This window comes from Lithobates pipiens, unplaced genomic scaffold (assembly GCF_037356315.1).
Source record: "Lithobates pipiens isolate NorthernLeopardFrog02 unplaced genomic scaffold, aLitPip1_a1.2 Scaffold_1, whole genome shotgun sequence".
Lineage (NCBI taxonomy): Eukaryota > Metazoa > Chordata > Amphibia > Anura > Ranidae > Lithobates > Lithobates pipiens.
Window position 1 is genome coordinate 120,304,363 of NW_027507685.1, and position 16,917 is coordinate 120,321,279.

A 16,917-nucleotide genomic window follows, 5' to 3' on the forward strand; every position below is an offset into this window, starting at 1 on the left:
AAGTTTTCCAGGAGCTGTAGACAAAGGGACGTATCGATATGTCACCGCCTACTTCCATGGTTTAGGGCTTGCACATGCATGATTGTACACAGAGAAAGCCTGTCAGCAGGTTCCTGCCAATGATTTACAGCCGGGACTGGCTTGTGTGCAATCACAGCCCAGAGCTCTGTGTTTAGTAAACAGCACAATGCGCTTTGTACAGAGGGAACCTTCTGTCAGAAACTGAGAGATCTTTTCTTAAAAGCAGCACACTTTATACACATTTCACATTGTTAGGCACATATTATATCCCTTGATTGCCCTAGATGGTACTGGCTTCCTGGCCAGTGTCATTAGTACAGTGAATACTATTATCACTTATCATTGATCACTGTGTTAATGTCACTGGTGATGTCAGTGGCAGTTAGTCAGTTCCCTCGGTGTCAGTTTGCCTGCCGCACAATCACAGTCGCTTTTTAACCCCCGCTAGCGGCCAAAGAGGTTAAAAATGGCTGTGTTGCAGCGCTTCCGAAGCGCTTTTCAGGCACTTCGGAAGCACTGCCCATTCATTGTAATGGGCAGGGGTGTTTTAGGAGCGCTGTTTACAGCGCTCCCAAACTGCCCCAAAGGCAGTGCTTCCAGGGCTTTTTCTAACGTCCCGTAAGCGCACCGCCCCAGGGTGAAAGCACTCAGGCTTTCACATTCGGGCAGCATGGGAGGCAGTTTTCAGGCACTTTACAGGCCCTATTTGTAGCGATAAAATGCCTGAAAACTGCCTCAGTGTGAAAGGGCTCTAACAGAAAGGAAAAATTTTATTTTATTTTTTAAATTTTTTATTTATTTTTTTTTTTTTTAATTTCCAGTCTTTTTTTTCATTTATATTGCAAAAAAATAAAAAACCCAGTAATTATCAAATACCACTAAAAGCAAACTCTATTTATGTGAAAAACATATATACATTTAATTTGGGTACAGCGTTGCCTGACTGTGCAAGCACTAGTTAAAGTAGCGCAATGCCAAATAGCAAAAAATGGCCTGGTCATAAAGGGAGTAAAATCTTCCAGAGCTAACATGAATAACACTTCTAGATTTGGGCTGTTGAGTGATTTACATCTGTTAGTGCATAAACATCCATTGGAAAGCTGAGGGCTGTTTGAAAGTATCAGCATGATACTTCTGGGCAGATCATTGCTTTGTTGATGATAATCTTGTATATTATGAACACCAAATGCTGAGCTGTGTAACTATGTAGGTCAATGTGGGCTTCTTACTATATTAAACATAGAGAAGGAATGCTCAACACAATCATGTGACCTGACGCTATAGACGGCTTCCTGTAATATTTCTGCATTTGTTGTTATAAGTCTAGAATTGCTTTTTATTAAAGCTGTATGTAGGTTTCTCGTTTATATTGGGTAATCAGTAATTCTCCTGTTGTGCCTTTTTTTTTTTTTTCTAGTATGAAAGCCAGACATCCTTTGGATCAATGTATCCTACCAGAATTGAAGGGTATGTTTTGCTTTGCTGGACTTTACAGGGACCTTTAATCACTGCTCTTCCCTGTTATGTCTGACTATGTTTGGTGTTCCTAAAAATATTTGTTTTCCTATTTGCAGAGCTACTCGTCTCTTTTGTGATGTGTACAATCCACAGAGTAAAACCTACTGCAAGCGGTTGCAAGTTTTGTGTCCAGAACATTCACGAGACCCCAAGGTTAGGCTTTATTTGTTGCTGTAATGTCAACATAGTCAAGAGGTTGTAAACCTCCCTGTGTTAGTTGTACCTATAAGTAAGCCTAGAATAAGGCTTACCTATAGGTACTGTAAATACCTTCTAAACTTGCGCCGTTTAGGAGATATTTACTGTATATTGCGCTGATGATGTCATCAGAACATGCACTCCGAAGGAACAGTCGCCCATGCCGTTTCTTCAGAAGCATGTGCCATGACCGGTGTCTCCCGCACGGGAGTGAGGTCACACCGCTCCGGACAGTCACAGAGCCAGTCTGTGGCCCCGGGAGGAAGATGTGCGAAGTTGGATGCAGCCTGCAGCAGGGACGACATGGGCTTCATTTGCAGGTAAGTGTCACATATTGTGCTAGTATGTGATTCATACTAGCACATTATTCCTTTACTTTGCAGGGAAGAAGAAAGGAAGAAAAACCCACGAGGGTTTAGTTTCTCTTTTTAAAGCGGTTTTATCAAAGACCAAAGTGGAACTACACCGCATCTGAGTTGTTAATATTCAAAGCAAATTCGCTCATCCATCTATGTATCCATGCTTTATTTTGATGATAAATTACTTTGAAAAGCACCCCTACCATTTCTGGTGGTAGCCATCTTGAGTAAGGGCAAATGTATTCTTGTAGCATTTACTTCCTGGAATCCATCTGCCCTTAGCTCAGGCAGGATGGTGTGCTTGGCTAATAAAATTTGTCCTCCGTTCCTGAAGACGCCTGTCATGTATGACATTTGCCTAGGCCTGGAAATCAGAAAGTAACAGAAGAAATACTGAATAAAAAAGTTTAGGACAAATAAATACGATGTACAGTGCTTCCAGAAAGTATTCACAGTGCTTTACTTTTTCCACATTTTGTTATGTTACAGCATTATTCCAAAATGGATTCAGTTAATTTTTTTTCCCTCAAAATTCTACAAACAATACCCCATGATGGCAACGTGAAACAAGTTTATTTTGAAATCTTTGCAAATTTATGTAGAATAAAAAATTTAAAAAAAAATCACATATACATAAGTATTCAGTCTTCAGGTGCATCCTGTATCCATTGATCGTACTTGAGATGTTTCTATAACTTGTTTGGAGTCCACCTGTGGTAAATTCATTTGATTGGACATGATTTGGAAAGGTACACACCTGTCTATTTAAGGTCCCACAATTAACAGTGCATGTCAGAGCACAAACCAAGCCATGAAGTCCAAGGAATTGTCTGTAGACATCCGAGGCACAAATCTGGGTAAGGGTACATAAACATTTCTGCAGCATTGAAGGTCCCAATGAGCACAGTGACTTCCATTACACCATAAATGAAAAAAGTTTGGAACCACCAGGACTCTTCCTAGAGCGGGTTGCCTGGCCAAACTGAGCGATTCGGGGAGAAGGGCCTTAGGGAGGTGACCAAGAGCTTGATGGTCACTGTGACAGGGCTCCAGCGTTTCTCTGTGGAGAAAGGAGAACCTTCCAGAAGAACCACCATCTCTGCAGCACTCCACTAATGAGGCCTGTATGGTAGAGTGGCCAGACAGAAGCCATTCCTTATTAAAAGGCACATGACAGCCCATCTGGAATTTGCCAAAAGGCACCTGAAGGACTCTCAGACCATGAGAAACAAAATTCTGTGGTCTGATGAAACAAAGATTGAACTCTTTGGACTGAATGGCATGCGTCATGTCTGGAGGAGACCAGGCACCGCTCATCACTTGGCCAATACCATCCCTTTCAGTTTTTCAGTGGCGGGAACTGGAAGACTAGTCAGGTTTGAGGGAAAGATGAATGCAGCATTGTACAGAGACATCCTTGATGAAAACCTGCTCCAGAATGCTCTGGACCTCAGACTGTGTCGAAGGTTCATCTTCCAACAGGACAACGACCTTAAGCAGACAGCCAAGATAACAAAGGAGTGGCTATGGGACAACTCTGTAAATGTCTTTGAGTGGCCCAGTCTTGAACCCGATTGAACATCTCCAGGAGAGATCTGAAAAATGTCTGCGTACCGACTCTCCACATCCAACCTGATGGAACTTGAGAGGCCCTGCAAAGAAGAATGGGAGAAACTGTCCAAAAATAGGTGTGTCAAGTTTGTGGCATCCCACTCAAAATGACTTGAGGCTGTAATTGGTGCTTCAAGGTGCCTTTGCTCAACAAAGTACTGAGCAAAGGCTGTGAATACTTAAGGACGTGGGAGTTTTTTTTTTGTTTTTTGTTTTTTTATAATTTTGCAAAGATTTCAAATTAACTTCTTTCACGTTGTCATTATGGGGAATTGTTTGTAGAATTTTGAGAAAAATAATGAATCAATTTTGGAATGAGGCTGTAACATAACAAAATGTGGAAAAAGGGAAGCAATGTGATTATTTTCTGGATGCACTGTACCTTCCTATCGATTTACTAATACACATTCGATCGCACATTCCGACAACAAAATCCATGGGACTTTCCTGGCTCAAACTTGTCTTGCATACACACGGTCGCACAAAGTTGTTGGAATTTCCGAACGTCAAGAATGCAGTGACGTACGATGAACCGAGAAATCGAAGTTCAATAGCCATTACGGCTCTTCTGCTTGATTCCGAGCATGTGTGGAGCTTTGTGCGTTGGAATTGTGTACACACGATCGGAATTTACAGAAACAGATTTTGTTGTCGGAAAATTTGAGAACCAGATCTCAAATTTTGTGCGATGGAAACTGTCCGATGGCATCTACACATGATCGGAATTTCCGACTAACAAGCTCCGATCGCACATTTGCCATCAGAAAGTCAGACCGTGTGTACGCGGCATAAGGATTAAAAATAGTCAATGTTGAGTTCCACTAGAAAAACACACTGGGAGTGATTCAGTACGGCATTTGTGATACATGTTTAGTAGTGTGTATGTATATAGAAGCCTTGCACAAAACTCATGAAAACCCTGCAACGTTTTCATTGTTAGTACTGGCGAGTGCGACAAGTTCAAGTGGTTCTTTTCTCTTATATTCACCGACCGACACAGCTCCTCTCTGTAACAAAATGGGTTGTCAGCCCTATCACTGGAGATTACTAGGCAAAGTTGTAACACAACACTTCAGAAATTTTAGTTCCGCCCAGGGGGGCGGTCCCTAGGCTACAACCCCCTCCTAGTGAAGGAGATGCACCTAGGAACCCTGCGGGTCCATAGGTCCGTGTTTTTTTTTTTTTTTTTTTTTTTTTTTTTTTTTTTTGATGCAGAAGCTTGGCTTTTTGCACAAGATGAATGATCCTGTGATCTTCTATCAACAGCCGGCTGGGCGACATGCTGGTTCACTTATCCTTGTAGTTAGGACTGAAACAACGAATCGATTAATTGACAACTAATCGATTATGAAATTAATCGATTACTATTTTCATAATTGATTAATCGGCCAGTAACACAATAGGGTTAAAAAAAACTCAAATGAGCCCTTTATAGTACAAAAAGAGCAAATAATCGATACTGTAAATATTACAGTCACTGTTCTACAGTAAAAAATGAACCCCTTACATTAGTGATTATCTGCTTTTTTCTACTATAAAGGGCTAATTTTAGTTTTTTTAACCTCGTTATGTTATTAAACGTCTTAGACCTGGTTCACATCTATGTGTTTTTTGCTGCTTTTTGCAGAAATGCACTACAGTTCATTTACATGGTTTCCTATGGGAAACGTTCACATCTGAAATGGTCAGGGACTTTTAACGCAAAATGGTGCTTTATTGGTTCAATATACTTCAATGGAGAAGCTGCAGAAAAGCATGTAATGCGTTTTTGCAGCAATTTGTGTTTTTTTTAATCTGCCCAAAAAAAATTCAAAAATACAAATTGCAGTAAAATCACGTGCGCAAAAATAAAAACGTACAGCATAAAGCACTGCAGAAACAGATCAAAAGAAAACTGCATAGGTGTGTACCGAGCCTTATGGTGGTCACACAGATCAATTTTCAGGTGAGAATATTCATACGAAAAATCTTTGTACATTCGCTGAATGAAAGAATTTTGTTTGAAATTTTCACTTGTTTTTAACATTCGGTCTTTAAAATGAATGTAATTTCTGACCGAAAACCACATACATTGCCTGAAAATTCCTTTGACTAAGAAGTTTTCTATTATTTCCAAATTTTCCCATCACTGTGGTTGAAAATGAACGTCAATTTGACCCACTTTTTTTTTAAAGGTTATTAACCGATTAATCGATCAATTGGCCAACTAATCGATTATGAAAATAATCGTTAGTTGCAGCCCTACTTGTAGTCTCCCCAGTCCAGCCATCGAGCATGTGCAGGTCGCAGCTACGGCTCGGTAGGCCACGACATACCTCAGCTCCAGAGGTGGTCAGTGAGCTTTATGCTCCGGGGCATACATATGACCGGGCCACTGATGTCTGCATCGCAGTATGCCAGGCCAGTGATCTTCCCTGTACTGATCAGGAGTTGACTACCATGGGATGTCCCCCAGCTCTTCAGGACTGGTAAGTACAGCTCTCCCTGTCTCGGCAGGGTGGAGCAGCTGGGCATTCCCTGGGAGGTTGAGTCGGGGGGGCCCCCCTCACCTCCCTCTCTTCTCTCCCCAGTCCCTAACTCCCCTCCTTCCCCCCCCCCCCCCTCACGGTGAGGGGGCCCATGATGCTGAGCGGTGCATGCGTGTGCCCTGGGCTCTCAACTGGGGGTTCAGCTGTACTGGGGTGCCTGGGTCCTGCAGCTTAGTCCCGCTGGATGCCTGTGTGGTCTGCCCCTGTGTTGGTGCAGCGCTGTGCCTGCCACGTGTATACTCTATGCCTCTCATAGTGCTGATCTGCGCCCATTTTAAGTATGGGCAAGAGTCAGACCTGCTTCTGGCTTCAAGCGGCCATTTTCCTAGTGATTCTCTATTATAACACTGGTGGCCATCTTCTTGTAGCCGGACTGCGTTTTTTGTGCTCTAGCAGCAGCCCCTGTGCCCTCAGCTGCCTGTTTGGTCATCACAGAGATTGCTTACCGATCATTCACAGATTGTGCGAACGGCCGGCCACCGACACAGTTTTGCTATCTCTGCATCTGGGAGCTCTGGGGATTGACAGGCACTGCTGTAATACAGCGCGGAACTGCTCAGGGTGGTGAGTCCAGTGGGTTAAAGCCCCTCAGTCAGCGGCAGCAGGAGGGTGGGACTGTCACTGTCCTAAGTCCCCTTCGGGTGGCAGACAGGGTAGGGTCAGCATGGCTTGTGAAACTGGTGTTTCTTCCCCTGAAATCCAGGCAATTGCAACCGGGTCACCTGCGGACTGTGCGGTCCCTATGGACACCCTTACGGTTGTCCTCAATTAGTTTGTTGCCAAGATAGAGAGGCTCTGTCTTGTCAGATGCCACTGACCAGGGCCGTTCTGACACTGAGGATGAGCCCCCGTCTGGGTACGTGCGCGACAAAGTGCTAGTTGGAGCACTTATCAAAGCTGTGCGTGATCCCTGAAGACTCAGGAGCCAGCGGATCCCTCTGCTGATGTACCAGTCCCTTTTGGGTCCCGCAAGGCAGCACGTTCACCTAAGGCGTTCCCGTATCTGACTTATTTTGATAAGTTCATATACAAGGAATGGGGTCACCCGCAATGGACCTTTGCGGTCCCCAAATACATGGCGGTGCGTTACCTCTTTGAGGAAAGACTTCTCAAAAAGTGGTCGGCTCCTCCGGTCGAAAGTAACCACGATCCCGGTTGAGGGGACTCCTGCATTCAAGAATCCCACGGACAGGAAGAACAAGGCAGTGGCTCGTTCCTTGTTTACGGTTGTGGGGTCAGCCGTGCGACCTGTACTGGCATCCGCACTGGTGCCGCATACACTGACTGAGTGGGCAAAACTTGTGCAACGCGGATTGGGGGAGCAATAGGCCTCCCCTGTCTGCGTGGTACTAGCAGACCAACTAGTGCAAGACCTTAAGTCCTGGATACTCTTCCTCTGTTATCCAGGGCTTCAGTATCAGCTGTGGTGCTGAGGCGTCTGATTTGGCTAAAATGCTGGTCTGCTGACCAGGCATCCAAGAAAGCCCTGACAGATCTTCCTTTCCTTGGCAACTGGCTCTTTGGAGCCTCGTTAGATGACATTATTAAAAATGCCACTGGTAGTAAGAGTACCCTACTCCCACAGGCCAGGAAGGCTAAGGAGCCACGCCGCAGGCAAGGGCCCTCTTTTTTTCCTCTTACAAGCGGCTTTTTCGTCCGCCCGGTGCTTTCGTCCCCAGCCCGTTAGGACGCCCACGGACGGTCAAAAACGTCCCTGGAACCGCAAGCCTGCCAACAAAGGTGCTACAGCATGAAGGTTTGCCCCCACCCATGTCTCAGGTGGGGGGGTCGCCTTCGGGAGTTTACAGTCCGGTGGTCCTCACGTTTATCCGACCAATGGGTGTGCGATCTGATTTCCACAGGCTCCTCTCTTGCCCGCAAAACAGATTCTTCCCCTCCAGCATACCCGTGTCCCTGGTTCGCCGGGAGGCCCTGTTGGGGGCTGTAAGGAACTTGGTGAATCGAGGGGTGATTGTACCTGTTCCGGAGCTGGAACGCTTCCAGGGATTCTACTCTTATCTGTTTGTGGTTCCCAAGAAGGAAGGGTACGTCCAATCTTGGACTTGAAAGCCCTCAATCACTTTGTAAAAGTGCAGAGGTTCAGGATGGAATCCATTCACTCAGTAGTCGCTGCACTCCATCAAGGGGACTCCTTGGCGTCCTTTGACATCCAGGATGCCTACCTGCACATACCCATATACCTTCGGCATCAAAAGTTTCTGCGTTTTGCAGTCGGGGAAGCCCATTACCAATTTGTGGCTCTTCCTTTTGATCTGGCATCAGCACCCTGAGTCTTTACCAAGGTATTGGCTCCAGTATTGGCGTTGATGAGAGAACGTGGGATCGCGATCGTGGGCTACCTGGATGATCTCCTCCTGAGAGCATCTTCCGCCTCAAAATTAGAAGAGGATGTGGCGATCACCATGCAGACCCTGCAAGAATTTGGGTGGCTGTTGAACCTAAAGAAGTCGGTGATTGTGCCGACCCAGCGTCTGGAGTACCTAGGTCTGCTGTTCGAATCCAGGGAAGCAAGAGTTTTTCTCCCTTCAGACAAATTGCAGACTCTCAGGTCCACGAAAGTAGTCGTCGCTCCGGTTTTGCATGCGAGTACTAAGGCTCATGGTAGCCTCCTTCGAGGCAGTTCCTTACGCCCAGTTCCACACCGGAGTACTGCAGAAGGAGATCTTGTTAAAATGGGACAAGTCTCAGTTGTCCCTGAATCGACAGATCCAGGTGAGCCAACTAGTCAGGGACTCTCTGATCTGGTGGTTGAGGTCCTCGGTTATTCAGTCTGGAAAATGGTTCCTTCCCCTGAAGTGGACAGTGGTCACTACGGACGCCAGTCTATCTGGCTGGGGTGGAGTGATGGGAGTTCAGTCGACTCAGGGCCTCTGGTCAATGGTAGAATCCGATTTGCCGATCAATCTGCACGAATTGAGAGCGATAAGGCTGTGTCTCCGCACGTGGTCGGTGAGCCTTCCAGTGTGTCCGATCAGGATTCAGTCGGACAACGCCACGGCGGTGGCATACTTAAATCGCCAAGGGGGAATAAGCGCAGCCGCTGCTCGGGAGGTCACTCGCATACCTCGGTGAGCAGAGCGACACGTTCCGGCCCTGTCGGCCATTTACATCCCGGGTGTGGAAAACTGTCAGGCGGACTATCTGAGTCAGCAAATGCTGGACACAGGAGAATGGGCATTGCATACAGAGACATTCAGCTGCTGTGCCTGAAGTGGGGAACACCAGATGTGGATCTATTGGCCTCCCGTCTGAATCGGAAGGTGCGAAGATTCGTGTCCAGGACAAGAGATCCGTGGGCAGACGCGTCAGACACGCTGGTGGCCCCTTGGGATTAGTATCAGCTGATCTACGCCTTTCCTCCACTGAAATTGTTGCCACGTCTGCTTCGCAGAGTGGAAGCCGAGGGGATCCCAGTGATACCGGTTGCCCCAGATTGGCCTCAGCATCCCTGGTACGCAGATCTGGTGCGTCTGGTGGCAGACGCTCCCTGGCGACTGCCGTTGTCAGAGGACCTTCTGATTTTTCATCCTGCTTTACCATTGCTGGCTTTAACGGCATGGCTTTTGAGAGCCAAGTGTTGAGGAACCCGGGTTCTGTCGGATTCGGTGATTCCGACTACGTTGAGGGCACGGAAATCTTCTTCTAGGAAGATATACCATCATACCTGGAAGGCTTACATCTCCATGTGTGAAGAGAATTGTTGGCATCCGCGTTCCTTTTCCATAGCAAGGATCCTGCTGTTTCTCCAGCAAGGAGTAGACCAGAGATTGGCATTGAGCACCATCAAGGGGCAGATCTCAGCCCAGGCTGTCTTTATTTTATTTTTATTTTTTTCAACGACCCCTGGCATCGCACTTCTTAGTGGGTACCTTCGTTCAGGGGGTACGACATGTAGTCCCTCCGGTGCGCCCACCGTTACCCCCATGGGATTTGAACCTGGTGTTGTCGGTGCTTCAAAAAACGCCGTTTGAAAATATCAGGGAGATTCCCCTGTTGACTCTTTCCCAGAAAGTGGTCTTTCTAGCGGCCATTACCTCGGCCAGGAGGGTTTCGGAATTGGCGGCCTTGTCTTGCAAGTCGCCCTATCTGGTCATCCACAGGGATAAGGTGGTGTTGCATCCACAACCATCTTTTCTACCGAAGGTGGTCTCGGCTTTTCATATCAATGAGGACATTGTATTACCAACATTGTGTCCTAAGCTGAAGCACCCCAAAGAGGTGGCCCTTCACGCTCTTGATGTGGTTAGTGCTCTGAAGGTGTATTTGTCTGCCACGGTTCCCTTTTGGAAGTCAGACTCACTGTTTGTTTCGGTGGCTGGTCCAAAGAAAGGCATGGCGGTCTCGTCATGAACCATGGCAACTCAAAATTTAAATAGAGGCCAGATGATGCAGTGTTCAGATTCAAGGAATAAATAGAAGGGTTGAGTTCCACTTCAGGAGACCTCATCAGCACCTATAGGAGCTGACAGATTATTAGAGGGAGGGGGGTTGTCTGTTAAAGGGATTGTAAAGTGAATTATTATTTTTTTGTTTTAAATAACAAACATGTTATACTTACCTCCACTGTGCAGCTCGTTTTGCACAGAGTGGCCCCGAACCTGCTCTTCTGGGGTCCCTCGGTGGCTGTCTTGGGTTCCTCCCGCAGGTGCTTCTCACGTTCATGCGAGCTCCCTTGCATGGTGAGAAGCATCTGCGGACGCGCTCCCGTGATACAGCCGGCAGATATAGCCGCTCACTGTATCACACGGCCCCGCCCCTGGCGCTCCCCATCAGTGGATGTGATTGACATCCATCCACTCCAGCCAATCAGCGGCCAGGCTGAACGGTGGAAAGGACAACGAGGGGCGAGCGCGGGACTTTCGAGGGATGAGTTAAGTAAAACGGGGGGGCTGGGGGCGCAGGCACTGTCAGATGTTTTTTTCACCTTAATGCATAGAGTGCATTAAGGTGAAAAAACATTTACCTTTACAACCCCTTTAATTTGGGTAAATAATAGGCTTTGAAGGTGCAACTGTTATCGTCTATGACCGTTCTAAGGACTTGGCTTGTAGTATGGGAAGTATGTCTAAAAAGAGGTGAAAAAGAGTAAGAGTCCTTTCACACGGGCTGTCCGATTGGGTCCACCTATCATATTTATTTATTTATTTATTTTAGTGTCACCTGATTGGACCCTCCATTCACCCTTTATGGAGCGGCGAATGTCAGTGGTGACATGGCCAGATGGTGGTCGTATTATTTTTTATTTTTTTTTATCCGTTTGGCGGATCGGATAAAAATGGACAGATGGTCTGTTTTCACCCGATCTCACCATAGAGGAGAGCAGCACTGTGTCTGTCTCTGCTCTGCACAGGCGGATCTGTGGAGTGTTCCCCTGCTGAGCAAACTGATTCCGTCCAATGAAGGCACCTGTATGAAAAGGGCCTAAAGCAAACACAGAAGCACTGTATTCTGATACCATTGGATTCAATCATTTATTTTAGGTTCCTTTTTCTATGCTCCCCATATTTGATTGTTGAAGAGCCTGTTGTTTACACAACTAAGAGGCTCAAGCTGAAATGTACTTACAGAACTGAATACAGCAGAGCAATGACTCCTCCCCTTTTTCCCTCTTATGCCCCGTACACACGATCGGACAACGATCAGACATTGCGACAAGATAATCCATGGATTTTTTCAGACGGATGTTGGCTCAAACTTGTCTTGGATACACGCGGTCACACAAAGTTGTTCAGAAATTGCGAATGTCAAGAACACGGTGACGTACAACACATACAACGAGCCAAGAAAAATGAAGTTCAGTAGCCAGTGCTGCTTTACTGCTTGATCATGCGTGGAACTTTGTGCATTGGAATTGTGTACACATGATCAGAATTTCCGACAACTGATTTTGGTGTGGGGAAATTTCAGATCCAGATCTCAAATCTCAAATTTTAGAAATTCTGATGGAAAATGTCTAATGGAGCCTACACATGGTCGTAATTTCCAACAAAAAGCTCCCATCGAACATTTTCCGATTTGAAAATCCGACTGTGTGTACGGGGCATTGCTGTGTTCAGATGGGGCTGTATAAAGTTTCAGCCAGAGACATCTTGCAGGCATATATATCTTTTGATGTACTTTCCCTGTGAACTTTGCACCGTGGGTGCACATTTTTCAGGATTTATTAAACAAAGATGCTATAGTTAAAAAAAGACTGCAATATAAGATTAAATGAAAAGGAATATATTGTTTTTAAAAATGTAGGCTCAGATTTGTTCACTATGATGCTGACTTCAGTGCCCAGGGAAGTCACAACTGCTTTCTATGTTCTGTTATCAGGTGCCAGCAGACGAAGTGTGTGGCTGTCCCATGACGAAAGATGTATTTGAGTTGACAGGTGATTTCTGCAGGGTTCCAAAGAGGAAATGTAACAGGCACTACTGCTGGGAGAAACTGCGCCGTGCTGAGGTGGATTTAGAACGCGTCCGTGTGGTACGTACCCTCTGATTTGCAGTATGTTAAATGAGAAGATGGGTATTTTTTTTTTTTTTTTTTTATGATTTATACTTACCTAGGTGTATGCAGCATGGGTCTGATGCTGCATCTTTCCCCCGGCGCCTCTACACTGAGAACCGAGCGATCAAACACTGCCGATCACTCTGTTCTCACAGCTCCCCGCTTCTCTCTTCTCTGTCCCCTACTCGCTCATTGGAGTGCTGAGCTGTGGAGGGGGCGGGGAGAGGCCGGCTCAGGCTCTCAGTGGCTCGCTGAGAGGCTAAGCCGGGTGTCGGACCAGGGATCTGGCAGATTGCGACTTCCATGGCTGTGATGACGCTGAGCCTGGACCAACTCTGTAATATCAGCAGAGAGTGGACTTCAGCCCATTCTCTGCTGAAAATGGGTTACAGGAGTGCAAAACTAATTGCACTCCTGTGATCCATAGGAATGCAGTTAGGCTTCACTTACATGAGCAATAAGGCACTGTTCACACTTAAAGCGGAGGGCCGTTTAAAAAAAAAAACAAGTCAGCAGCTGCAAACACTGCAGCTGCTGACTTAATCAGCCCACTTACCTGTCCAGGGCGCCCCCGCGATGTCAGCCGCCCGAGGCCGACCCGTCCCTCGGCTCTCGGGTCCCGGCGTCGCCATTCCTTGTAAGGGAAACAGGCAGTGGAGCCTTATGGCTTCACTGCCCGTTTCCTACTGCGCATGCGCGAGTCACGCAGCGCTTTGTGAATGGGGCGCGCTGTGTTCTGGAACACACAGTTCCCAGAACACAGCGCGACCCATTACCCAGAAGACGCCGCACGGAGGAGAGAAGACAGAAGATCTCCGTGGAGGAGGAAGAGGAAGATTAGGATTATGTCCCTAGCAACAGGCACTTCTGGTAAGTAAAAAAAAATAATTTTTTTTCATTTTTTTTTTTTTTTGTAATTTTTAATATTTTATTTTTTTCAGGGTGGCCCTCCACTTTAAGCGTATTTTTTATTTTATTTTTTTTTGCAGCTCTAAAATGCTCACCAAGCCAAATTCCATTCATTTAAATGACCCCTGTTCACATCTGAGCATTCTGTTGCCTGAAGCAAAATGCCTGTTGCTCAAAAAAGTGCATGAGCTTCTTTTTGGCAGATTACAAGCAATTTTGGCCCAATAGGCTTCGAAAGAAGAAACACCTGACTCCTCCCCCTTGTGTTTTTTATTGGCTAAACAAAAACACCTGAAGCTGTAAAACGCTTGCAATACACTTTTAAAATGCTGTAAAGCTGCACAAAAGCTTAAACAAAATGCCAGTAAATCGATATGCTCACGTGTGAATGGAGCCTCAACGTCAAAACCTTATCTATTACTTCTTAAAACCCTGGCTGCATTGAGTACATGTTTTGAAAGTGTTCCAGTGCATTCATTAACCCCTACTTCTAAAGGATAGATATCCAACGAAGTCTGGAAAACATTTATGCCTATCTGTACTTACTCATTCTCCACAATGATACAAAAAAAGGACATTCTCCCTTGAAACCCTTGTAAACAACGCCTTTAGTTTATCGCAGGGACAGAAGATGCCTCTGGGGTAGCAGGCTCTGCCTATAGGAGTTTGGACACCAAAAGACTTATGTATGAAAGGAAGATGTTTATACCACCACCAAGCACAATCATTTGACGAATTTTTGATTTTTTTTTCTTTCTTCAATGCATTTCTCCAACATTTTAGTTATTAAAGAGATCTGGGAAGAGCTAAGGGAAATAGGAGGAAGGTTAGCAATGACAGCCTCCATAAGGGTCCATGCACACTGGCTTAAAAAAACGGCAGTGCTCTTCGCAGAACAATGCTAATTTTTTTTTTTTTTTTTTTTTTTTTTTTTTGTACTAGGGTTTAGGTGCATTAAGCTTTTTTTTCTGCTAGAAAACTGCTCTCAAAAATGCAAAACAGAAGGTTTTTTTATTTATTTATTTTTTTTCCCCCGCCTTTAAATACGGAGTAAACTCCCATGCATGATTTCTACCTATAGGTAAGGCTTACCTATAAGTACTGTCAATATCTCCTAAATGTGCGCTGTTTAGGAGATGTTTACTGTAGTTGCAGTGGGTGATGTCACCAGCTCATGTGCTCTGAAGAAACTGCATACCTGTGCCGTTGATTCAGAATTCTGTGCCCTAATTGGTGGCTCCTGCAGAAGTGATGTCATCGCAGCTCCAGCCACTCACGCAGCTGGAGTCTGCGAACCCGAAAGTAAGCCCCTCCATGGCTTTCAGCTGCTTTATCGAAAACCACACAGGGAGATGGGTGATTATAACTTGCCTGCAGCCGCACCGATCGTTCATGAGTATCCCCTGTTTCCTCCTCCAGTCCCCCTCTGTGTGCTCCCCCAGTCCCCCTCTGTGTGCTCCTGTGTCCCCAATCCCCAGTTCCAGATCTTTCAGGGTGGAAAGTGGAGGAAGGAGCCAGTAAATATGTCATTTACCAGCTCCTTCCTTTTGTGAATGGAAAGAGTCAGTGATGACTCTTTATGTCTATTCATAAATGAGCATCATAAACTGTTTACGATGCTTCAGTTTTTGAATGGAGAGGAGCCTCTGTCTCCTGTCCATTCATGTTCAGTGCAGCTGAGGCTGCTGAGACAGAGACTGGGGAATCTCTATCCTCAGTCCCTTTCCATGTCTCAAAGGGGAGATGTCAGGGGTTTGTTTAGGGGTGAATAAAAAAAAAAATATTTAAATAAGGGAACTTAATAGGAATATTTTAAAGCAAAATTGTAAAATAAAATTGCCTAAAGAACCAGTTTTCCATTATAAATGACCACAGAGATTGTGAGAGGGTTTGTCTTCAACAGGCACAAAGGATATCAACAAAACCTCTCTCACTTTAAAGAATGTGTGAAAAATATTTTGCCTGAAATTCCACTTTAATAACATGAAAATAATTTCAAAGTATGAACAAATCCCCTATTACTGGACCAGACCTTCTTACACTGAACCTTATTTTTATTGTGTCCTTTTAGTGGTACAAACTGGATGAACTCTTTGAACAAGAGCGCAACGTCCGAATGGCCATGACCAACCGAGCCGGACTCTTGGCTCTCATGTTACACCAAACCATTCAGCATGACCCTGTGACCACAGACCTGCGCACTCACACTGAACGCTGAGGCTGAGAAGCTTTCCTATCTTACCGCCACAAAGGGAGAGAGGGATTTGTATTAAAAACTAATATTTCTTTAAACTTTTATAAAAAAAAATTGTTCAGAGCTGGTGTTTGAAGAGACTGCAGTTTGTCCTGAATTTTTCTTATGTTTTACCTCGCATCGTTTATGTACATGATGGAACTTCAGTCTTTTATCAGCCATTTTTAAAAAAGATCTTTCATTCTCGTAGACTGTGTTGAAGCGCACAGAGGGTTGTTTTTGTGGTCTGCCGAGGATAATTTCATGGGTGTTCCAGTTGGCTCTTTATTAGATTACACTAGCTGAGAGATTTTCAACTACAGTTTTCCACATTAATGTGTCTTGTATTTTATGGAATATGAATCTGGTATTTTTTTTTTTTTTTTTAATAGACCACTCCATGCAAATATGTGTTTGCTCATTTATTCCTTTAAAAACCATGAAAGCGTTTTTTTTATTTTTATTCTTTTTAAATAATTTAGCCAAGAAAACTGCCTGAAAGCTGTATTTCCCGATGTCATATGTCAGCACAAAACTGAAATCAGGCTTGTTATATTAGTATCTACATGAAAGAGCTCCGGATGGCTATGGTTAGTGTGATGATGTTTTCTGTTAATCTAAAGGGCAGGCAGGTGGAATGACAGTGATATGGAATTGCATTACGTAGCCATACAGCACAACAAAATTGGGTAGTAAAAACTTGTGTATACAGTGAGGGAAAAAAGTATTTTATCCCCTGCTCATTTTTTTACATTTGCCCTCTGAGAAAGAAATGATCAGTCAATAATTTTAATGGTAGGTTTATTCTAACAGTGGAAGACAGAACAACAAAAATATCCAGAAAAACGCATTTAAAAAAAGTAATAAATTGATTTGCATTTTAATGAGTGAAATAAGTATTTGATCCCCTATCAGCAAGCTTTCCTGCTCCCAGGTGTCTTCTATACAGGTAACGAGCTTAGATTAGGAGCACTCTCTTAAAGGGAGTGCTCCTAATCTCAGCTTGTTACCTTTTGTAAAAGAC

General features: G+C 44.9%; 1 protein-coding gene across 3 annotated transcripts in view; it reads left to right on the forward strand.

The window, feature by feature from the left end:
• The window catches only part of CXXC1 (CXXC finger protein 1), a 36,149-nt gene extending 20,172 nt beyond the window's left edge, over positions 1–15,977 (forward strand). For all 3 annotated transcript variants that reach the window (XM_077475255.1, XM_077475269.1, XM_077475263.1), the window contains 4 exons: positions 1,439–1,488; positions 1,596–1,692; positions 12,575–12,727; positions 15,732–15,977. In XM_077475255.1, coding sequence (XP_077331381.1) covers positions 1,439–1,488; positions 1,596–1,692; positions 12,575–12,727; positions 15,732–15,878 — 447 coding nt within the window. In that variant the 3' untranslated portion in view covers positions 15,879–15,977. The remainder of the gene's footprint in view (positions 1–1,438; positions 1,489–1,595; positions 1,693–12,574; positions 12,728–15,731) is intronic.
• The last annotated feature ends 940 nt before the right edge of the window (positions 15,978–16,917 follow it).